Below are 21,465 nucleotides of genomic sequence, written 5' to 3'. Positions count from 1 at the left end.
AATAACTTTTTTTTTCCTTCTTTCGTTGTTATTCGTCCCTCTGAGGTTCTGGCTTTAGGACTCCTTATAGTATTTTTTTGGAGTGGGGGTTTAGTCGTAATGAAATTCCAGAGTTTCTGTTTGTCTGGGAAGGTCCTTATTCTTCCTTCATAGAGGAAGGAGAGCTTTGCGGGATAGAGTATTCTTGGTTGGCATGTCTTCTTGGAGTCTGTTGACTATGTCCCTCCACTCTCTCCTTGCCCATAGTGTTTCTTCGGAGAAGTCTGATGTCAGTCTGATTGGTTTTCCTTTGAATGTTATCTGTTTCTTCCCTCATGTCAGCTTCATTATTTTTCCCTTGTCTTGCATTCTTGGGAGCTTTACTATTATGTGTCTTGCTGTATTTTTCCTTTCATCATGGAAGTTTGGTGTTCTTCTTGCTTCTTGTATATCAATTTTCAGCTCCTTCTTCACGTTTGGGAAGTTCTCTTCAATTATTTCCTTGAATATTTTCTCTGTTCCTACATCTCTCTCCTCTCCTTCTGGGATTCCTATAACTCTTATATTTCCTTTCCTCATGGAGTCAGATAGTTCCCAAAGTCTTTCTTCGGTCTTTTTCCTTCATACTTCTCTTTCCTTTTCTGTTTTGGTTCTTTTTATTTCTGTTTCTTCATGAGTACTTATTCATTCTTCCATTTCATCTATTCTGCTTTCATTGCTTTTCCCAGAATTCTTTAGTGCCTCCATTAATTCTTTGATCTCCTGTATTTCTTTTACTTCCTACTTCAGGGACTCAGTTTCATTCTTCTGAGCGTTGTTTTCCTTAATGACTTCCATCAGTTTTTTCATCACAGCAATTTTAAGTTTTTTTTCTGGAAGGCTCAGAGTTCTTCCAAGTCACCGTAGTTGCAAGCTGGTGGGTGTTTTTTTTGTTTTTTTTTTTTTTGTGGTGTGTCTTTTTTCTGAAGCGATGCTACTTTGCTTGTAGTTTTTCTTTTCCCTGTTGCCTGTCTTCTAATTTGCCTTATGCATTGGGACACTGTGCCGCTGGTACTGGCTGGCATCTTTTTGGTGTGTTCTTTCGGGAGTTTCAGAAACTGGCAATCCAAACAAGTCAAAAACTGTTATGCCAGAAGTCTAGTGAGGCAGTGGTACTTTGAGTATGTTAATGGTCACTGTCACAGAATCTCTCCTCCTTCTGTGTTTAGTTACAAATGTGTGTCTTGAAGTCCCACAGACTTCCCTGGAGGTGGGGCAGTTGGATTGCACTCTGGGTTCCAAATCTCTGGATCCTCCTCTGGACTCCAACTTCCTGCCAGGTGGAACTGGGCTTGTGGGGGCCTTCAGCTCACCTCTGACTGCACAGGGAACCTTCCCCCTCTGGCTCCACAGGGAGCCTTCTGCCAAATTCAAGCAGTCTTTATTGAAGAAAGGTCCCTGTTCTAAAATGGCACTTTGGAGACAGGCACACTCTTCCACATGCCTGGTCTGCCCTGGCCGTGGGTGCCCGCTCCCCCTCTAGGCTGGGACTGCTGGTCAGAAGGGGCCTGGCTTGGGCAAACTTCCCAGCTTACCTCTGACTCCTCCGGGAGCCTTCTGCCAGTTTCAAGCAGTCTTTACTGAAGAAAGGTCCCTATTCTAAAATGGCAATTCAGATACAGGCACATTCTTCCGCATGCCCGGTCTGCCCCAGCCCTGGGTGCCCACTCCCCCTCTGGGGTCGGACTGCTGGCCAGAAGGGGCCTGGCCTGGGCGAACTTCCCAGCTCACCTCTGGCTCCTCCGGGAGCCTTCTGCCGGTTTCAAGCAGTCTTTATTGAAGAACGGTCCCTATTCTAAAATGGCGTTTCGGAGACAGGCATACTCTTCTGCGCGCCCGGTCTGCCCCGGCCGTGGGTGCCTGCTCCCCCACTGGGATCCGACTGCTGGTCAGAAGGGGTCTGGCTTGGGAGAACTTCCCAGCTTACCTCTGACTTCTGGGAGCCTTCTGCCGGTTTCAAGTAGTCTTTACTGAAGAAAGGTCCCTATTCTATGGGGTGTTGGTCATTTTTTTTCTGGTCACTAGGTGGCGCCAGAGATCTCTCCTAGTGTCCTTGGGGAGCTGTTTTGTTTTTAACCCCGTGGGACAGGGGAACAGAGTGGGAGTAGTGGGGAAAGCCTCAACGGCTTTAGGGTGCTGTGTTTGCCTTGTGCCCCACCGTCGTGGGGATCCCACACCCCAAATTTCGTGCCCCGGGTCTCAGTTCCAAAGCCCTCAGGTCCTGGACACAGGCCGTAGCCCAGTTCAGTGTCTGCAGAAATGGCGACTTTTGCATCCCACTCCCATGTCCTGGCGCCTGGTTTCTGATTACTCAGTGAGGGACATTCACCTTAGTGAGGGCCCCCCCCCCACCCCCCCGCGCATCTCCCCGCAAGCCTAGGTCACAGGCATGGGGACCTGGGCAGCCTCGATCCGTGTATCCTTTTCAAGGCGCCGCTTTTCCGCACAAGCTTACCGGCTGGCCTGGGGCTGTGTGTAGTTCTCTGGGAGTCTTTGTTTTTCTCTAATGGTGCCCGGAGCCATTCACTCACCTCTGCAGCAAATCCTGCAGGATTCTCCACAGCTCCATTTCACGGGTGTGGTGGCTGAAATAGTTCCTTTCCACTCACAGTCCCGCTTGATGCATAGTTTGTTCTTGTTGGTTGTTTTAGTTTTTTTGTTTTTTCCTCCTTTCTGTTGGTCGGAGAGTGCCGACTTTGTGGGTGGGGGAGGGTAGCAGGGTTCTGAGCTTTCCTCCCTTCTAGTCCTCTTTTATGGCAACTTTCTTCTTCGGGTAGTTTGCTGGAGTCGCCCGTTTATCTTCCGTGTCCCAGTTCTCACTGGGACCTGCCGGTTTTCCTCCCTATTAACTTTTTTTTAATGGGAGATCTTACTCGCAGCATTTCCTCCTAGCCATGTTGATCCGCCCCCTTCCTTCATTTGTTTTAATTACAAAGCACTTTGAGGTTTCCACTGTCTATTTGTCCATATTGAGAGCAAAACAAGAACCCTCATTGCTGGATGTTCATTATACTGAGGTGTATTGGGGTGCCTGGTACTGGAGCAGATGATGTATTAGACATTTAGGATCCCAAAGAATTCATCAAACTATTTTTTTTTCAAATATAGAAGGATGACATCACAAAATATACAATACTCTTTTTCCTAACCAATTCTTTATATGCTTGACACATTTTTTTCATTCACTAAAGACTATCTTTTCCTCCTTTATGTTTATTTACATTTTCCCTTTGCCACATAAACATTGCTTTGAAGGTCTTGGAAGTTTGTTGTAGTTTATTTTGAGAGGCAGCAACTTGGTCAGAATCATGCCAAAAAAAAAATAGTACTTTATTCAGAATCCATAACAGGGTAATAATGTTTCTCTAATCCATGCTCAAAAGCTGTTACTCTTGCCATGTAGAAAGAATAATTTCTTGGGTGATGAGCAAGTATCTGCTTGGAAAACTTTATTACAGTTTGTGCTATGAAAAGTGTAAATAGCTAAGATGTTCAGTTGCATTAAATAAGAATGAAATATTAATGTAATAACTAGATCACCAATAGAATTAGCTTAACCACATTTAATGATCACAGTAGTTTGTTCATTTATTTCTTACCATCTTGGTTTCATTTCTTTATTTCTAATAAAAATGGGAAAGGTTTGATCTGTCTGTGCATTAATTTTCATTTATTCTTCTCTATCACCAGTTTTGTCTGTGTATATTATTTCCATATCTGCTTCCTAGAATTCCCTCCTTTTTCTTTTTGTTTGATGTTAGTATATCAGTCAGAGCTCTTTTCCTTCTGTGAAGTTATTGGAGGTGGGGGAGAAAGTATTTCTTCTTATAGTAAGTGGAAATTGATAATTAATTCCAAACTTCATTTTTCCTTTTTTAACATATAGTCTTTTTTCATTTTTCCCTATCTACTTTAAAGGAAAATCAAAAATGCAAGGCACAAAAAAGGTGTTTTATAAATCATTTCTCCCAAATTTACAAATTTTTTTAAAATTATTCATTGTACACTAATGTACCTTTTAATAAAATTATTTGGGAGGACTTTAATTCAAGTATCATCATGATGAAGGTGTGACTGATGATAATAAATTTTTTTATCCAGTGTTAGACACAGTAGTGACCAATTTAATAACAAAATGCTGTAGTCTCTCAGTAGACATTATTATTCCCATTTGGTGGGTGAGGCTACTCAGATTTAGGGATCTATATTACATACAAAGTTAGTAGATAGTATGTATCAGAGCAGAATTTAGGGCTAGGCAGTGTGAATCCAAACAGCTTCTCTTTTGTACTGTTTTGCTATTCACTAGAGCCTAAGAGAGCAGAAGGAAGGTAATACCACCAGCCTGCATTTTTTCCACATAATTACTGTTCTTCATCCATGTTAGTGCCTGTTCTTTATTTGTGACTGCATTTGTGAAAATGGAAATGCACCAAACCATCTATTACAGCTACACCAGTGGCCTGTCTAGGAGAAGCAGACAGCTTTTGGGGTTTGAGCACTATGAGTGTTTGATCAGGGAGCCAAGCAAAACCAACATGAATGCTGGGGCCTCCCTGGTGGCGCAAAGGGTTAAGCACAGTACTGTGAAGCTGTCCACAGCCTTGGCAGCATGAGTTTGATCCCTGGTCAGGGAGGTGACCCACATGGCACAGCAGATCTCTCTGGCCTCTCCTGCTGCTCCCCTCAGCAGTATATTTCAGTAGATCAGCCTGTTCTGCTCTCCACTCTGTCTCTGGTGAATCCTCTCACCTCCTGCACCTCTGGCAGAATCCCAGTTCTTGTATGCATAAATAAATAAATCTTTAAAAAAAAATGACCAGTCCAACAGCATTAACTCTCACTAACCAGTCCAAGAAGGCATAGACTACAGGGAAAATGTAGAAAGCAGTGAGATAAAATTTCTGGTAGAACATGATTTGTGAAATCAAACCCAAGTTGAAAATGATGTGTTTTTCTTGTTTTATTAATGTCGGGGTGCTGTTATTATAAATTTGAGAAAAGGGGCCTCCCCGGTGGCGCAGCGGTTGAGCGCTGGGTTGCGAAGCTGCCGGCGACCTCTGCGGCGCAGCGGTTCGATCCCCGGCTGCTCCCCGGCCACCGGAGGAGGGTCCCACATGGCGCGCAGACCTCTCCTGCCGCCCGCTGCTCCCCTCAGCAGTGTACTTCAGTCCTTCTGCCTGCTCTGCTCCCCGCTCTGGCTCTGGTGAATTCTCTCGCCCTCCCGCGCTTCTGACTGTACCCAGTGCATGTATAAACAAACAAACAAACAAACAAATAAATAAATAAAAACATGCCTCTATAAATTTAAAAAAAAAAAAAAAGTGTTTAAAAAAAAAATAAATAAATAAATTTGAGAAAAGATTACAAAATGTCAAAAATTATTTTCAGGCAATCGAGACTCACTTGATCCGCAAGTCTAGTACAGGACTGACTTACATCGCAGAGTGGAAGGGGGGTCTTCTGGAACACAAGATGGGCCACCTGACGTGCTTTGCCGGAGGCATGTTTGCTCTTGGGGCAGATGACGCTCCCGCAGGCCTGACCCAACACTACCTTCAACTCGGGGCTGAAATTGCCCGCACCTGTCATGAATCTTACAATCGCACATGTGAGTACATGTTACTACTCATCATTTACAGCCTATTCCTATGTGCTCATATTTCCTTCATGAAGGAACTTTGTCATTGCTACCTTGAAAGAACAGTCACATGCCTGATGAAATGTGATGGGCATGATTAATGTCTTACAGGAACTTGTATGTTTAGTTTAAGAGACTGTTTCTCTACATAAAAATGTCTCCCTACCCTTAGTTTGCCAAGAAACAAAAATCCTGGCCATGTTGATGGTACTTTATTTAGGTAAATCACAGTGGGCAGGGGGCTTTGTTCCAGGGCATAGGAAATGTTATATTTTATAAGCCTTGACTCATTTTTCCCGGTATCCCCAAGAAATAGATTCAGTCTGGCTCACTTCTTATAAAATAGGAGTTTGAAGCACAAAAATTAAATTACACTTCTCATGATATAATGCCCTGGAACTCTCAACCACTGATTTTCCTACTAACTTGTAAGGCATTTCCTAGTTGCTTGCACCCACCTGGTGGTTAAACCAAAGAAAAATAAAAATTGCTGTTATTTTCTAAAATGGATTCTCTTACATAATAAAGTTTTAAGTCTGTTGAATGTTTTATTATTTGATTTTAAAACTATCCCTTAACATGATTGTTTTTGCATTTCTCTTGAGTGCCATAAAGTACTTCCTAGTTGCATGTAAGTTACAGACACTGAGTGTTGTCCATGTCAGTAACACTTGTCACCCGTTGCATGTTCGTCAGTGGTGAAACTGGGACCAGAAGCTTTCAGATTCGACGGTGGTGTTGAAGCCATTGCTACAAGGCAAAATGAAAAATACTACATTCTGCGACCAGAAGTGGTTGAGACTTACATGTACATGTGGCGACTGACACACGATCCAAAGTACAGGAAATGGGCCTGGGAAGCTGTTGAGGTGATGTTTCCATCTGTTTATTGTTCTAATAGATAAATGTCTGGAAAAAACGATGAGTGATACCTACAAACCTGGCATACCAACTTTTCTATGATTTTTAACACTTTGACCAGAATTTTTTCCATTCAAACTGTGTTTTCAATTAAACCACCTTTTATTCCTGCCTTTAACTTTGCTTTATGTTACAATGATATGCCTGCCTAGGAACTTTGATTTTGAAGGAGATCTCTAGAAAGGCATATTAGACGATTAAGTTCCCAGTGACTCTAGAAATGATCACTTAATTCCACCAAGGGTTACTGGCAACTTGGGGAGAGTCATCCCAGTCTGGTGTCTATTTCAGGGTACCACTATGTGGGCTTTTATATTAATCTTTGAGCACTGAATAGATACTTGCTTTTACTTAAAGTAAATTAGCTACTTCGATTAAAATTTTAGACAGAATAAAACAACTTGGACATGAATATTTCTTCACTGGGGTCAGGTTTCTCTGAATATCTGTAAGCTTTCCATCTGTCCAATGTATTACTTTGTCTTTGTCACCTCTTGGGTCTCTTCCTGCTGAATAGCTTCCCAAACTGACTTATTGAACAGTTTGTATGCTGGATACCAACAGTGGAGCCCTCCAGGATATGCATCAAACAATGTTTAATTTTAAAAGCTATTATTCTGAAAGGTGTAGGAGGGAATTTGGGGAAAAGAATAAGAAAATGCTTTAATAGCATTTGTACTCTCTAGCTAACTTAGGAAGTCAGCTATCTTTAAAAAACACCCATTAGGAATGACTTCTCTCAGCAAGGCTAAAATGAATACTGCCTTTGTATAAAATTGAACTCGTATCTTAGGAAACTGTTGATGAATTTTGCTTATTACTCTCTTCATGCATTGTCTGTCTTATTACTAGTGATCAGTCATTTTAAGTAATAGCAAATTGTTTTGTCTTAATAGTTTTGTTGGTTGGAATTCACATTTCTTTTAATTTCTAGATTTTCTCTGGAAAATATGTTAAAATTAAGGATCATCTGAGTTTTGGGTAGGGAATTATTTTGGTCTTCAGTAGCTCAGCAAGTAAATGAAGCTAATACCTTACAAATATCAGTTCCCACTGAAAATATCAGGAATAGTACTTTTCATCAAATCTAAAACACCATAATTTATAAGAAGCACCATTATTTTATCTGCCAGTAGGAAAGAACACCACCAATTAAATTATGACCTGCCAATTTTAGAGATGTTAGAATGTGAAAAATGTATAACAGGGAATTGACCAAAAATAGAAAGTAAGTAAATTTGTTGCCATGTGAGCAGGAGGCTTTGGTTTGCTTGACTCTTCAGAAACTTTGTAGGATAGTGAGGTAGGCTTTATGAGTTAGTGTTTTTATCTGTTGCCCACTCTTTAGTGTGTCATATGATAGAAATTGCTTCCCTGTGTCACAACACAGTGTCTTCGTTTTTGCCACTGATAACTTCTGCTGGAACTTGAGGTGGAGTGGGGAGATGGGAAGGGAAGTTTGGGGGTACAGGGAAGGGTCCCTTGCCTGTTTTAAAGCACAAAAATCATAGCAGGTGTGGTAGTGTCTAGTTGCTGTGTCCCATTATCTTATCACCACATATGCCCCATCACCCCCATGCCTCCCTCCCCCTATTCAGGGTGCTAGCATGTGGGCAGTGTCACTTCCAGCTCCCAGTGCCCCTCAGCTGTTGAGACTCAGAGCTGCTTCCCAGACAGGTGACTGTGGGGAGTTAACAGCTTCAGGGCAACCTTCACCCATAAGGTTTTGGAGCCATCCCTCGGGTTTTGGAACTGATGGACAGCTATCCCAAACTTCCCCTTCTTTGAAGAATAATTCTAAGTTGCATTCTACCCACCACCTCAGAGGGTTTCCAGCAGGAATGAGCCTCCATAGAGTACATATTCCACTTGCTCTTCCCTCTTCCCAGCTTACTCTCCCCACACGATCACCTCTGGTATCACCTCCCCAGTAAACTTTATTCATCTAACCCTTGTCTCAAGCTCTGTGTTAAAGGGAACCCAAACTAAAACATTGGGACTCTTAAAATTCATCTCGATCCACACTTCCACTTAATTTGTATCTTTGCCAGATGAGTAGTCCTCATCAATTCAAGAACTTTACAGCAAAGAGGAATATACTGCCTAATAGTATACTAATTATCCATTTTTTAATATCTGAAAGTTTCAGGAAGTTGTTCCTTTTGAAACCAGAATTTACTGTGTTCTGTGCACTGGGGGGCGCCGAGGGGAAAAAATTCCTTCTCTCTACTGTGTTTCCTCTGTTAGCTGAAGACGGAACATTCTGCCAGCTGTTCCCTCTTCATCTTCCATTTCCCTCTGCCTCTTCATGACATGGTTACTATTTGTGAGGTCTCTCAGGGCTGAGCACTATGACTTAAGCAACTCTCCTCTTAGTGTTGTTGCCCAGCCTGCACTCAAATTTGTTCTTTTAATAGATTTATACAACCCTGGCTAATGTTAACACCATGATACAGCAACATTAGCTAGTCTTGAGATAACTCATTTATTCCTTATTTACTTGTTTTCGCCCATACTTGCAGATTGCAAAGTATGTCAGCCACATTCCTGTCTTCTAAGAAAGCACACCTTTCTCAGTCTTCTTCATTGATACACATAATGAACCTGTTTTCTTTGTCTTAAGTAAGTTTTTTAATAACAGTGTTAAACAAGATATGAAAGTATATAATCCACCAGTGAAGACTGAGCCTGCCTTTACCATGGTCAGCAAGTCATAGGTGCTCACGCACCTGGGAATATAACTCAAAAGAAAAAAATACACCTGGTAATGCTTGCTTTGTCCTCAATAATGTCGTGAATGACTTGATTAAATTCCTCCCAATTGAACATGTATAATTAATTTTGGATAAAGCTCATACTGTAAGTTATGCATATTCATATGTAAGTAGTAAGTACAGATTATATATGATCTGTTAATGTAGACACATGTCAATTATGTAATCTTACAGCTGGCCCATGGTGGCAAGGAAGTCTTATAAAGGGACTTTTCTTCTTCCTTGTGTGTATACACAATTCTTCCTAGTCTTCCAAATCTAACATGGGATGTTGTGGTTCTCAGAGAATGATCTAAATTCCCATTTCCTGCTTCTATTTCCCAGCCTTGATCCTGATTTCTAGACTCTCTTTGATATGTCTGGTTTTGTGGTGTTAGGGATAGGGTGGAGGTTGGGAATTTTATTTTCTTATTTTATTGAGGTGACAATAACAACACAATATATATGATTCAGGTGTATAGGCTCACAGCTCTTAAGATGTATGTCACCATGCTACACCTACCACCAAGGCCTAGTTTTCTGTGTTCTGCCCTTGAGGTCAAACCAAACTTAGGCAGTCAGTCATTGCAACCCGGTTCCCTGGGATCCACTCTTACAAATCTCTGTAGATAACTGTCTACCTAACCTCGTAGATAAGAGAATACTTTTCTCAGAGTGATACTTTCTTCCTTAGACTTTAACTCATGCTAAAACCACACAATGCCAAGTGGAACCCAGGGACCCTGAACTGTTAAGAGAAAAATCCATTTTTCCTATTCTAAGGGCCTACCATCCATGTACACAAAGGCAAAGAAAACAGACTCTTGGTGTACTCAAAGATCTTTCATTGGTGTGAAAGTTCAAAGAGCATAGACAGAAAAAGAAAAGATTTCAAATAACAGAGTCCAAATCAAACTCTAAAAAGTACTCATCTCCTAATGGGCAAATGCCTAGCCACACAGTCTAGTCCAGGAATGGGGCAACTGAGGCCCAAAAGCGCCAGATCAAATCCGAGGCATCTACCAGCAGGAACCACACAAAAGGGGTTAGGAAGTCCCAGAGAGCTGGGATGGAGAGAGAGACCCAAAATTCAAAACGTACCCATATAATCCACAAAGTGACAATAACAACTGCCATTGTCTCTGTCAAAATCCTAAAGCCACCAGGATGAAGGATCAAAAGCAGCCTCTCCACCTGTCTCATTTCTAAGTGTCTCTCCTTCTTCCTTCACTGTACCTCTAATATGTATCAGCTTTGTTCCTTCTTGCCCAACTTCAGACAATCAGGAAAAACAGTTCATGGAATCCAGTGATTTGTAATCCAGGGCTGCTGGATGTAAGTGGGAGCAGGGAAAATGTCTCCTATTTCCTGGGAATGGAATAGGAATAGCACAGTTACAGAGATGTGTTTTGTAATGGTGCTGCTTGCTGTTCTCTTACCTTTCTGTCCCCCGCACAAGTATAATAACTTAGGGGTCAGACTTGTCTCTCCTTTTGTTTAGAGTCCAATCATTGTAAACATCTTCCTATCCTCTATTGGCACATCCCAGTTACACATGCCCCTAATACCAGCATTTATGTCAAATTGACGTGGTCCCCCTGCCTAGAGCCTGAGAGTCCCAAGAACATACTATCGTGAATTGATGTTCTGATCTGACTGCACTGCAGAGATACCTGTGTGCTTCCACCAGGATCTACAGTAAAGCTGAACCCTGTATCTGGGATACGAGAGGGCTGCCTGTCCCAGCTTCATGTTCCTAAATTCCAAAATTAGAGTACTGACATGAAGATTTTTCCTGACTGGAAATTTTAAAATGCCTCCTTCTACTTTATTTCTTCCTTTTCTTTTAATTTATCAAAAGCCTCAAAAAACAAACGTGGCCGTGCTTCTCCAGAACTCTGAAAGATCCCTGACACTGTGCTAAGCATGCCTTCATCTAGCTTTTTCTTACTATAGTCCCATGTTGAGAAAGGGAATGCTGCTTGGAGGCCAGAGTTAGGAAGACTAGAACTGGGATTTGCTCCTTCCCTGGACATTTATTTGTTTGTTTGTTTGTTTGTTTGTTTGTTTAATTTATGCATACAAGAACTGGGGTACAGGCCAGAGGTATAGGAGGTGAGAAGATTCACCAAAGACAGAGTGGGGAACAGAACAGGTAGAATGACTGAAATACACTGCTGAGGGGAGCAGCGGTGAGACAGGAGAGGTCTGCTGTATCATGTGGGTAGCTCCCTGGCTGGGGATCAAACTCATACTGCAGTAGCTGCGAATAGCTTTGTAGGTTGCGTCCTAACCCCTTGCACCACCAGGGAGGCCCTCCCCTGGACCTTTGGATTGCAATCTGGGCTATCATGGCTCATCACAATAGGGCTGTGGGAGAAAAAGAATGAGTGGGAATGAGCTATAAAGAGGGAAATTGATGGGACATTGTCTACCCTCAAACAACTCTTTTCCTATGACAAAAGACAGCACATAGAGAAATTTCTGTAGAAGGAAGGGCCAGCAATTTATCATGCTGATCCTCTCATTTGTTATCACCAAAGAATTTCAAGAGACAAACTAAGAAAAAGTTTTGTGGTTAAAATCTTTTTTAAGAACTGTCTGGAACTAGGATTCCATTATGTTTAGTAACAACAAACTTGCCCATTTCTTCTAAATCTGGATTTCTTTCTGTTTTCACCAAGAATTTTTTACTAACTCTATTTTGACTTTTTGTCAAAAAGTCTTTTTATCAGAAAAGGAAGAAAGGGGAAAAAAAAACAGAAGTTTAAAGTTCCTTCAGGCTTTCCTCCACTTGGTTCAAGTCTGAAACTTAGAGAATAACAGAAGCATTTTTTAATTGATTGTTCTTGTTTTCCCAGGAGCTTTTAAAAGTATCAAATTAGGAGATACTTACTTTATTCATGTAGCTGGCCAGTTAGAGTTTCTTTAACCTGATTGCTAAATGCTTCTCCCCATGGTCCCCTGCTCTCTCCCTTCTGCCCTCCAGTCTAGTGTGCAAAATCAATATCCTCATTATCAGTGTCTGCAGATGGAAGTGGGGCTCCCCACGCCATGCGTGGCCTGCTCCTGCTTCCTGCCTCCTGCCTCCCTACCCTCTTGTTGGGTCTATACACCTTAAAGCTCTGTTTTCCTCCAAAGCTCTTTTCTAGCAAATGAAAATTTTTCTCAACTGAATGACAAGGTCTGTATCTTCTTGGTAGTTGGGGAAAATAGAAGAGAAATGGGATATATTATACTTTTTTTTAAGATTTATTCATTTATGCATACAAGAGCTGGGGGACAGGCCAGAGATGCCAGGGGTGAGAGGACTCACCAGAGACAGAGTGGGGAACAGAATAGGCAGACTGACTGAAGTACATTGCTGAGGGGAGCAGAGAGCAAGACAGGAGAGGTCTGCTTCGCCATGTGGGTTGCTCCCTGGTGGACCAGGGATTGAACATATGCTGCAGGGGCTTTGGATTGCTTCATGGTGCAGTGCTTAACCCCTTGCACCACCAGGTAGGCCCATGGGATATAATTATACTTATAAAAAAAGAAGGGCAGGACCTCCCCGGTGGCACAGCAGTTGAGCGCTGCGCTCGAAGCTGCCCGCAGCCTCTGCAGTGCTGGTTCAATCCCCGGCTGCCAGCAAGGGTCCCACATGGCGCACAGACCTCTCCTGCCGTGCCTGCTGCTCCCCTCAGCAGTGTCCTCCATCTCTCTGCCTGTTCTGCTCCCCGCACTGGCTCTGGTGAATTCTCTCACCCTCCCATGCTTCTGACTGTACCCAGTGCTTGTGTAAATAAATAAATAAATCTTTAAATATGTATATATATTAGTTGAAAATAATTTTAAAAAAATAGAGGGGCAAGGTTCTGAGAAAAGTGAAAAATAAGTAAATGATCTGTAACTTTATCTTGTTAATATTTTCTATATTTTATTTTTTAAAGATTTATTTATTTATGCATACAAGAACTGGGGTACAGGCCAGAAGTGTGGGGGCTGAGAGGATTCACCAGAGACGGTAGGGAGCAGAACAGGCAGATTGACTGAAATAGACTGCTGAGGGGAGCAGCAAGCGAGTCAGGAGAGGTCTGCTGCACCATGTGGGTAGCTCCCTGGCTGGCTGGGGATCGAACTTGTGCTGCAGTACCTGCGGATAGCTTCATAGGTTGTGTCTTAACCACTTGTGCCACCAGGGAGACCCCCTGTTTTCTGTATTTTAAATATTAGAGTTTTGGTCTTAAAGTTTATCGTTTGGTCCACATTTTACAAATTAGGAACAAATTATGTGACTAATAGGATTAGTGGGATGTCAATGAGTAGAAAATAACTTTCCTAGGCAGGAATATGGCCAGTAACTAGGTAAGCGCTATAACTTACAAATACAAAGAGTAGTCGCTTAATGGCAGCTGACAAAGTGGAAGGCAAGTGTTTCAGGTTGTTACCTAAAGTTTCATTCCCACACTGCCCAGACCCATCTCTTCCAAATATTCATTTTAGTCAGCTAACTACTAGAGGAATGTAGTGTCATTTCTCTCTAGATAATAGCCAGTAGATTCATCCCATCTTCTTCCATCCCAGACTAAAGAAAAACAAACATGTTTTAGAAATATATGTTTTTCTATCTGCCTTCTATCTTCTTTTACCTGTCACCAATACCACTAATGAGTATATCACTATCAACTTGTAAGAAATAAGTAAGATACTCTGATTACAGTAGCAACTGTTTTGGTCCAGTACACTTTCTCAGGTAGTAGTTTATAATCACAATTGGTATTAACAATATCTCTAGAGTAGAGGTCAGTATACCTTTCCTGGAAGGATCATACCAACTATTCCACTCTGCCATTGTAGCAAAACAGTCACAGATGGTAGACACGATTTAGAATGTTGTCCATAGTTTGAACAACCCTACTCTTTGTCATAGAAGGAAATGGTAAAAATCAACTGACAAAAATTCCAAATTGAGATATATTATCCTTATGACCTTCAACTTTATTTGCATTTACATTTTCTGATTTTGTAAATTTTCACCTAAAATTTGTAATCCGTCACTTAATTTGAATCCCAGTTTTTTGAATTTGACAATATAACTGTAAAAATTAGTGACAAGCTGTTTACTGAAATGTGACTATTTTTTCCCTTCTTCTTTGTAATAATTTAGGCCCTGGAAAGTCACTGCAGAGTGAATGGAGGTTATTCAGGACTAAGGGATGTGTACCTCAAGCATGAGAGTTATGATGACGTACAGCAGAGTTTCTTCCTGGCAGAGACACTAAAGTAAGTAGTGACCGATTTAGCTCTTCTGCCCACTTTTCTACCAGGTTGTTTTCCTCTTGTTAAATTACTTGTGTGAGTTCTTTGCAGATTTTGAGGATTCTGTGATGTGCAAATGTTTTCTCCTATTCAGTAGGGTATCTTTGTTTTAATGATAGCTTTTTGTTGTTGTGCATAAGCTTTTTAGTTTGATGTAGTCCTATTTGTTCTTTCTTTTTGTTTTTGTTTTTTTTTTTTTTTTTGCTTTTGTTTCCATTACCATTATAGTCAAGTCCCAGAAGACATCACTGAAGTTAATGTCATGTAGTGTTTTGCCTGTTTTCTTCAATGTATTTTAGGGGTTCAAGTCTTACATCTAATTCTTTTATCCACTTTGCATTAATTTTTGTGTATAATGTGAGAGTGTTCTAGTTTCATTCTTTTGCATTTGACTGTCCAGTTTTCCCAACACCATTTGATAAATAGAATTTCCTTTCTCCATTGTATACTTTTGACTCCATTGTCTTGGTTTAACTGTCCATATAAATAGGTTTATTTCTGGTCTTTCAATTCTATTCCATAGGGCTGTGTATTTGTTTTCATTCCAATATCATACTACTTTGATTACTATTACTTTGTGTTATAATTTAGTGTGGGAGCCCAATACCTACATTCTTTTGTCTACATTTGCTTTGACTCTTGGGGATATTTTGTGCTTGCTCTATTTCCTTGAAGAATGCCATTGGAATCTTGACAAGGATTGCATTGAATCTGTATATTGATCTGTGTAAGATGCTCATTTTAACACAACTAAAACACTGTAAACCAAGGTCACAATTTTAACACACCTAAAACACTGTAAACCAATGATACCTTAGTAAAAATAATAATTTAATTTTAAAAAAAAGGATGAGGCTGGAGCATATGGGTAGATCTTCTATGCAGATTTCTTTATCATGAACACATTCAAACAATGTCAAGAATAACTTAAGAATGCCACTCTACCTGCAATAATTGCAATTGTGTTTTCAGTTATTTGAAGGATGCCCCTTATTAGTGGGGAGATACGTTATACATTCCAAGAACCCCCCAGTGGATGCCAAAACCTATGCATACTATGGTTTTTTTCCTATACATACATAACCTATGATAAAGTCTTAATTTATAAACTAGGTACATTAAGAGATTAACAATAATAACTAATAATAAAGAAGAACAGTTATAGCAATGTACTATAATAAAAGTTATGTGAACATTGCCTCTCTGTCCATCATTTTCTCAAAATCTATACTATATATTATTGTTAGGTCACAGGTCAACACAGGTAACTGAAACTAAGGAAAGAAAGACTACAAACAAGGAGAGAGATGATATATAAGTTTAAGACATGGGAATGCTTTGTATATGCTCATACACTAATATTAAAGCACAGAGTAGCTACTTCACTCATTAACTAGCATATCCCCTCACAGTTTTGCTGTTTCCATGGCTCACTGTAGAATGGAGATATTGATGTGGTTTTTGATTAATCTTTCTGGTTTCAATGCCTGATATGATTTCTCAGACCTCATGATCTTGTTTCTCTCTCCAGATATTTGTACTTAATATTTTCTGATGATGACCTTCTTCCACTGGAACATTGGATCTTCAATACCGAGGCACATCTTCTCCCTATTCTTCCTACAGATAAAAAGGAAGTTGAAATCAATGCAAAATAAAGACATTTTATATTTTATCCTGCTCCATTCCCTTCACTGCATACCTTAATAATTCCTTTTCTGGTATTCAGGCACATGATGAATTTTTATTAATAGTTCTGTGATTACTCTAAGTTCTAAAATTGTTTTGCAGTCATTTGTGTTCATTGTTATAGGCATAGATGGGACCTAAATTCCTTATCGTATCTTTATTATTGAGTCAGTAGACCACATGTTTTACCTTTTTTAAAATAAGCTATTGTCTCTGAAGTTCATGAAGGTGTAGTACCATTTTTATTACACTTAATACAATGGTATACCAATGACCTCTTAATTACAATTTTGATTTGACTGCAAAACTTTTTCCTCCTCTATGAGGAGATGATGTCTGCTTTAAGCTGTAATGTTTTGCCATGTTGCAAAAAGCCATAATAATAAATTAAATATTAAAAAAAGCTTTTCCTTTTCAATTTCATGTTAATCTGGTTTGTCTATCCACCAGAGACAGATCTTATAACTGTGACAGCCTCCTTATGCAGGTCTATCATTATTTGATAGAATATCTCCTAAAATACTTTATTCACATTGTAAATCAAATTAGAATGTCATCCCAAAAGGATAATCTCGTGTTGACCTCATTTCATTGGCACCACTGTGCATTTTTGTTGGTTAATTATGTTAGTGTTTCCTAATTTGTGAATTAGTTCTCAAATTTTACTTTATATGCCCTCTGTCATTTCTGGATCATGTACTGGTTAATTCTTCCATTCCCTACCACAAAGTGAGGTAGCTTTCAAGTTTTGCAGAGCTCTGCTATTACTGATTTATATTTTTTAAAGAGAAATAGTATGACTTTTAGTGTATTTGCTTTTGCTCTTAACTGAATATGTGAAGAAATTGGGTCTCTCTAAAGAAAGTGTGTATCATAGGACTTTTACTTTGCATTTCACCTTTTTTTTTTTCCTTGAGAAATAATATCTTTGCATTTGGGTCAGATTTTTCAGATTTGAAAGGCCTTTTTCAATTCTAGTAAATTAATCCATATCAATTTATGGAAGCAGGATTTAACTCTGAAAGCTTTGCTAATGTATCTATTCATGGTCAATTGAAGAAAAGCTAATAAACTTTTAGGCTAAATGAAAATATAGTATATTTTGTCTGGTTAAATTCAACATAGAGTTGCCAACTTACAAGCAATATTATGTTTCTTCATACTATTGTTTTGAAACTGTAAATGGGTTTCCCAACAATAGATTTGGTGACACTGCGTTTTCAGATTGACGCACATTATGTATTTCCATGAAAGGGCTATATGATGATGCAGATACAGAGATATAGAGACTATCACCTGCGTTTTCAACCAACACTGGTCAGCTTGATCAGAGTAACCCCTTGAATTAGGTTGAGGCATATGAAATTGCTGCATTTGTTCTTCCAAAGCTGTCCAATATCAGCAAATTTTTGTGGTTCAACCTAATACTATTTAATACACTTATTTTCTTAGCTCTCAATAGACTTACTAGTTTTAGCTGTTTCTTTTCAAGTATCTTAAAAGAGGTCTTTGTCTGAAAGGACCATCTTGTGGGCTTTTTTTTTTTTTTCATTTTTGTTCATTGGTATGTGTCAATGAATAAATCAATAAAATTAGTAAATACGCACCATTATTGCAATGTGTTTCTGTGACCCAGAATAATTTCTTTGATGCATATCTTCAGCTCACCTTATGAAATGAATAGATAGAAAAGTTCTTTTCCCCAGAACTTACAGACAAAATATAAAAGATTATTGCCAAAATTGGGCCATCTGTATTCAGATTATAATTTTTACATGAATGTCCTTAGACTAGCAATTTAAAATTATTTTCTTTGCTTTTCAATTTAAATTGAAACTGCACAAAGATGATATTTATTTCTACAACAGATAGGATATTAAATTCGGGTGTGTATACACTGCTTTCTAAATGTACCTTTGTGTCCTGGTGTGAACAGGCAAGATTGTATTGCATATTGCTCTGCCAGAGTGCAATAAAGGTTTTTCAATTCTGAACTTTTTTTTTTTTAACATAAGTCTCAAAACACCAAAAATGTATACCAGATAAGATTAATGTTATGGTGATGTAATTTAATTATAGTTTGTGTTAATTATTTTAAGCAACTAAAGCCCTTAGGTAGATACTGCCTTTTATTCATTTATAGCAAAACTGTGCAGTTAAGTTTACATGTATATTTACATCCTGAAAGGTGAAAAATTCAAGCAGCATTTAGTTTTGATTTTCTGCATATGTTTTGAATACACTTTGTGCAATTACTATTAAATATATAAGTTGCGTGGCAATTTACAGAACTCAGCGATGTTTTTCATTACTCATGTATTACCCGTTCTTTACATTGATTGTTTTTGATTTGTACATAACTCCATTATCACTTCCAACTTTATATAAATCCCTAATGTTATAGGAAACATAATAGATTGATGCATAATTTTTAAAAACTATATTTGTAAAATTTCTCTATTGTGAATAAAGCCTTTTAATATACCTCCTCATTTGTTATGTTTTTCTCCCTTTAAGTATGCTTTTATATATGTAGGGATGAGTACAAACAGTTGCAATGGAATATTGAATCCTAATAGTGATTCCATATCAGACCCAGAGAATTTTGACCAGGAAACTGAAAGTTGACATAAGTGGAGCCATTTTTAAAATGGAGCCAGGCAGCTATTACAGTGAAACTGCGTTACCTGTTTTGTTTGAACTGGGTCAAAGAACTTTGGATTGGGCCTAAAGCAGTTGCTTTAAGGAACTATCAAGCAAACAATTGCTTGAGCAATGATCCAAATCACAGAGACTGATGATCATGGATTTTTTTTTTGCCAGAGGATAGAATCAGTACCAATTATGAATAGCTATGATAGTTTAAGCTTTTTAACACTAATTTACTCTTTTCTTTAACCATTTACCTTTCCTTCCTCTTTTTCTCTATATAAGAAACCCCTGGCTTTTGTTCTTGGGGAGATGGAAAGTAGAACACTATTTGGGTTTTCTATGCAGATCTGTCACCTCAAATTGCAGTTCTTCTATGCCAGATAAATGCACTTTGCCTTTTTAATTGCAAGCTGAATTGTTAGATTGACAAAATATACCCCGTTAAAAATTTTTATTGCAAATGATTTCACATATACAGGCTTCGTTAATCAAAAATCTCTATTAGGAATCTAACATGTTCAACACCAGGGCATGTAAGGTAGAATCAGGGATTTGGTGTCAGAAGTAGCATAAAATAAAATATGATCCTTGTCCTTAAGTTTACAATCCAATCAAGGAGATCAGACACCCAACCTCTTAAACCCCAAACAAGACAAAATGGCATTTAATTCTGATAAATGACAAGTTAAATTATACCATAGAAGTTTAGGGGAGCTGGAGGTCACTTGAATTTGAGAGGTCAAAAATACCTAGTAGAAAAGTGAGAACTTACAGTACAGAAAAGCTTGCAGTGATTTTGAAAAAGTCTAGGGTTTTCAAATTCATGTTGTACTTTTTAGAATATTTCAGAGTTTGATTGCTGTTCTCTTTGCCTAGAAATACCGTTTCTGGTACCTTTATGGTTCATTCCCTACTTTATTAAGGTTCAGTTGTCACCTTATCAGAATGGCTTCCATGACAAACCAATTTAAAATTCCCCATCATTCTTTGTCCCTTAATCTTTTATTTTCTACTTAGCATTTGTTAGATTACACCTTTATCTCCTTGTTGTTGTTTTTTTTTTCAAGATTTATTTATTTTTATACAAAAGCTGGGGTACAGGCCAGAGGCGAGGGAGGGTGAGAGGATTCACTAGAGATAGAGCGGGGAGCAGAACAGGCAGATGACCGAAATGCACTGCTGAGGGGAGCAGCGGGCAAGACAGGAGAGGTCTGCGCGCCAAGTGGGATTCTCTCTGGCCGGCTGGGTTCGAACTGGCACTGCTGAGGCTGCGGACAGCTTCACAGCAGTGTGCTCAACCACCTGCACTACCAAGGGAAGCCCTCCTTGTTTTTCAATGTTTGTCTAATACCTTAAAATTTAAGCCCCATGAGAAAGTCACTTTATTTGGCCTCCCCACCTCTCATCTCCAGTGCTGAGATGAGATGGCATCCTGCACTTGGTGAATAGGCGAATGACCTTTCTGTGGCTACTTGCAAATGTCTTCAAATAAAGAGTAATTTATTTTCAAAATGTTAATTACTGGTATTACATAACATGCTACTGTTACATATAAATAATCATAAGAATGGGTGATATAATTATTGTCACTTGTATAGTTGTAAGAAAATAGAGTAAATTTGTGTTTGGAATCAATTTTCAACCAACAAAAATTTTGAACCACTTTTAAAGTGGTTCAAAGTACCATATAAAAATACCCAAGAAATATAAGTCATGTTTTCTCTAATATAGTTTTTTTAGTAGCCTATTTGAATAATCTAGTATCATTTTCTATGATTTAATCTCATGGGTCCGTGCTCAATGATTTCAACAGCATCAGGCAAAGGAATTGTTTTTTCACTCAACACAGAGCTAGTCAAATGGGAACCTTCTGAATTCAATTATTTGTAACACAAGTGGTATTGGCTACATTACTCTGTTTATGACAGAATTATTAAAAATGATTCTAAGCATAATTTTTATTTATACTAATTAACCATCCTCACAGAGATGACAGTTTGGCAATCAATATATCTCATTTCTGATAATTATATGTAGGCAATTGCTTAAATTTTTAAGTAAAGTTAACAGGATAAATTTGTTTTCATTGAGGAATAGAGTTCATATATCTAATTGCCATTCCAGCTCCCTAGGTTATGGCTAAAATGTGAGTATAGGGAGGGAATCTTAACCTTTTTAACTAATTTAATGATCCAAAGACTGATTTCTGTTTTTTCCTGGTTCATTCCATCTACACTGGCCAACACATGAGTCATAATCTTAAAGACATATTTGCCAGGCATCAGATATGCATATAAAGTATAAGAGTTACAAGGAGGCTAGTCAGCATTTAGTCCAAATCATTTTAAATATTTGAAAACTGGGGCATTTTCCCAAGGTCAGGAATTGTTTTCTACCCTTGCTGTATGTGGCCAGGCTTGGGGATTTGCTAAAAATTGTGCTGAAAAAAAAAAAAAAAAAAAAAAAAAAGACACTAGATGAGAGCATACC

The 21,465-nt window shown here is 39.0% G+C and overlaps 1 protein-coding gene across 1 annotated transcript in view; it reads left to right on the top strand.

Moving 5' to 3' along the window:
* Positions 1 to 18,829, top strand: part of MAN1A1 (mannosidase alpha class 1A member 1) — a gene marked incomplete at its 5' end in the record, with an annotated part of 173,424 nt that extends 154,595 nt beyond the window's left edge. Inside the window, 4 exons of the mRNA XM_037518772.2 lie at positions 5,410 to 5,629; positions 6,356 to 6,528; positions 14,483 to 14,598; positions 16,166 to 18,829. Coding sequence (XP_037374669.1) covers positions 5,410 to 5,629; positions 6,356 to 6,528; positions 14,483 to 14,598; positions 16,166 to 16,292 — 636 coding nt within the window. The remainder of the gene's footprint in view (positions 1 to 5,409; positions 5,630 to 6,355; positions 6,529 to 14,482; positions 14,599 to 16,165) is intronic.
* Positions 18,830 to 21,465: the final 2,636 nt, after the last annotated feature.

The sequence above is a fragment of the Talpa occidentalis genome, unplaced genomic scaffold, assembly GCF_014898055.3.
Source record: "Talpa occidentalis isolate TD23 unplaced genomic scaffold, MPIMG_talOcc4v2.1 talOcc4.2, whole genome shotgun sequence".
NCBI classification, from domain to species: Eukaryota; Metazoa; Chordata; class Mammalia; order Eulipotyphla; family Talpidae; genus Talpa; species Talpa occidentalis.
The sequence above is the reverse complement of the archived record's forward strand: the minus strand, read 5'-3'. Positions and strand labels throughout refer to the sequence as shown.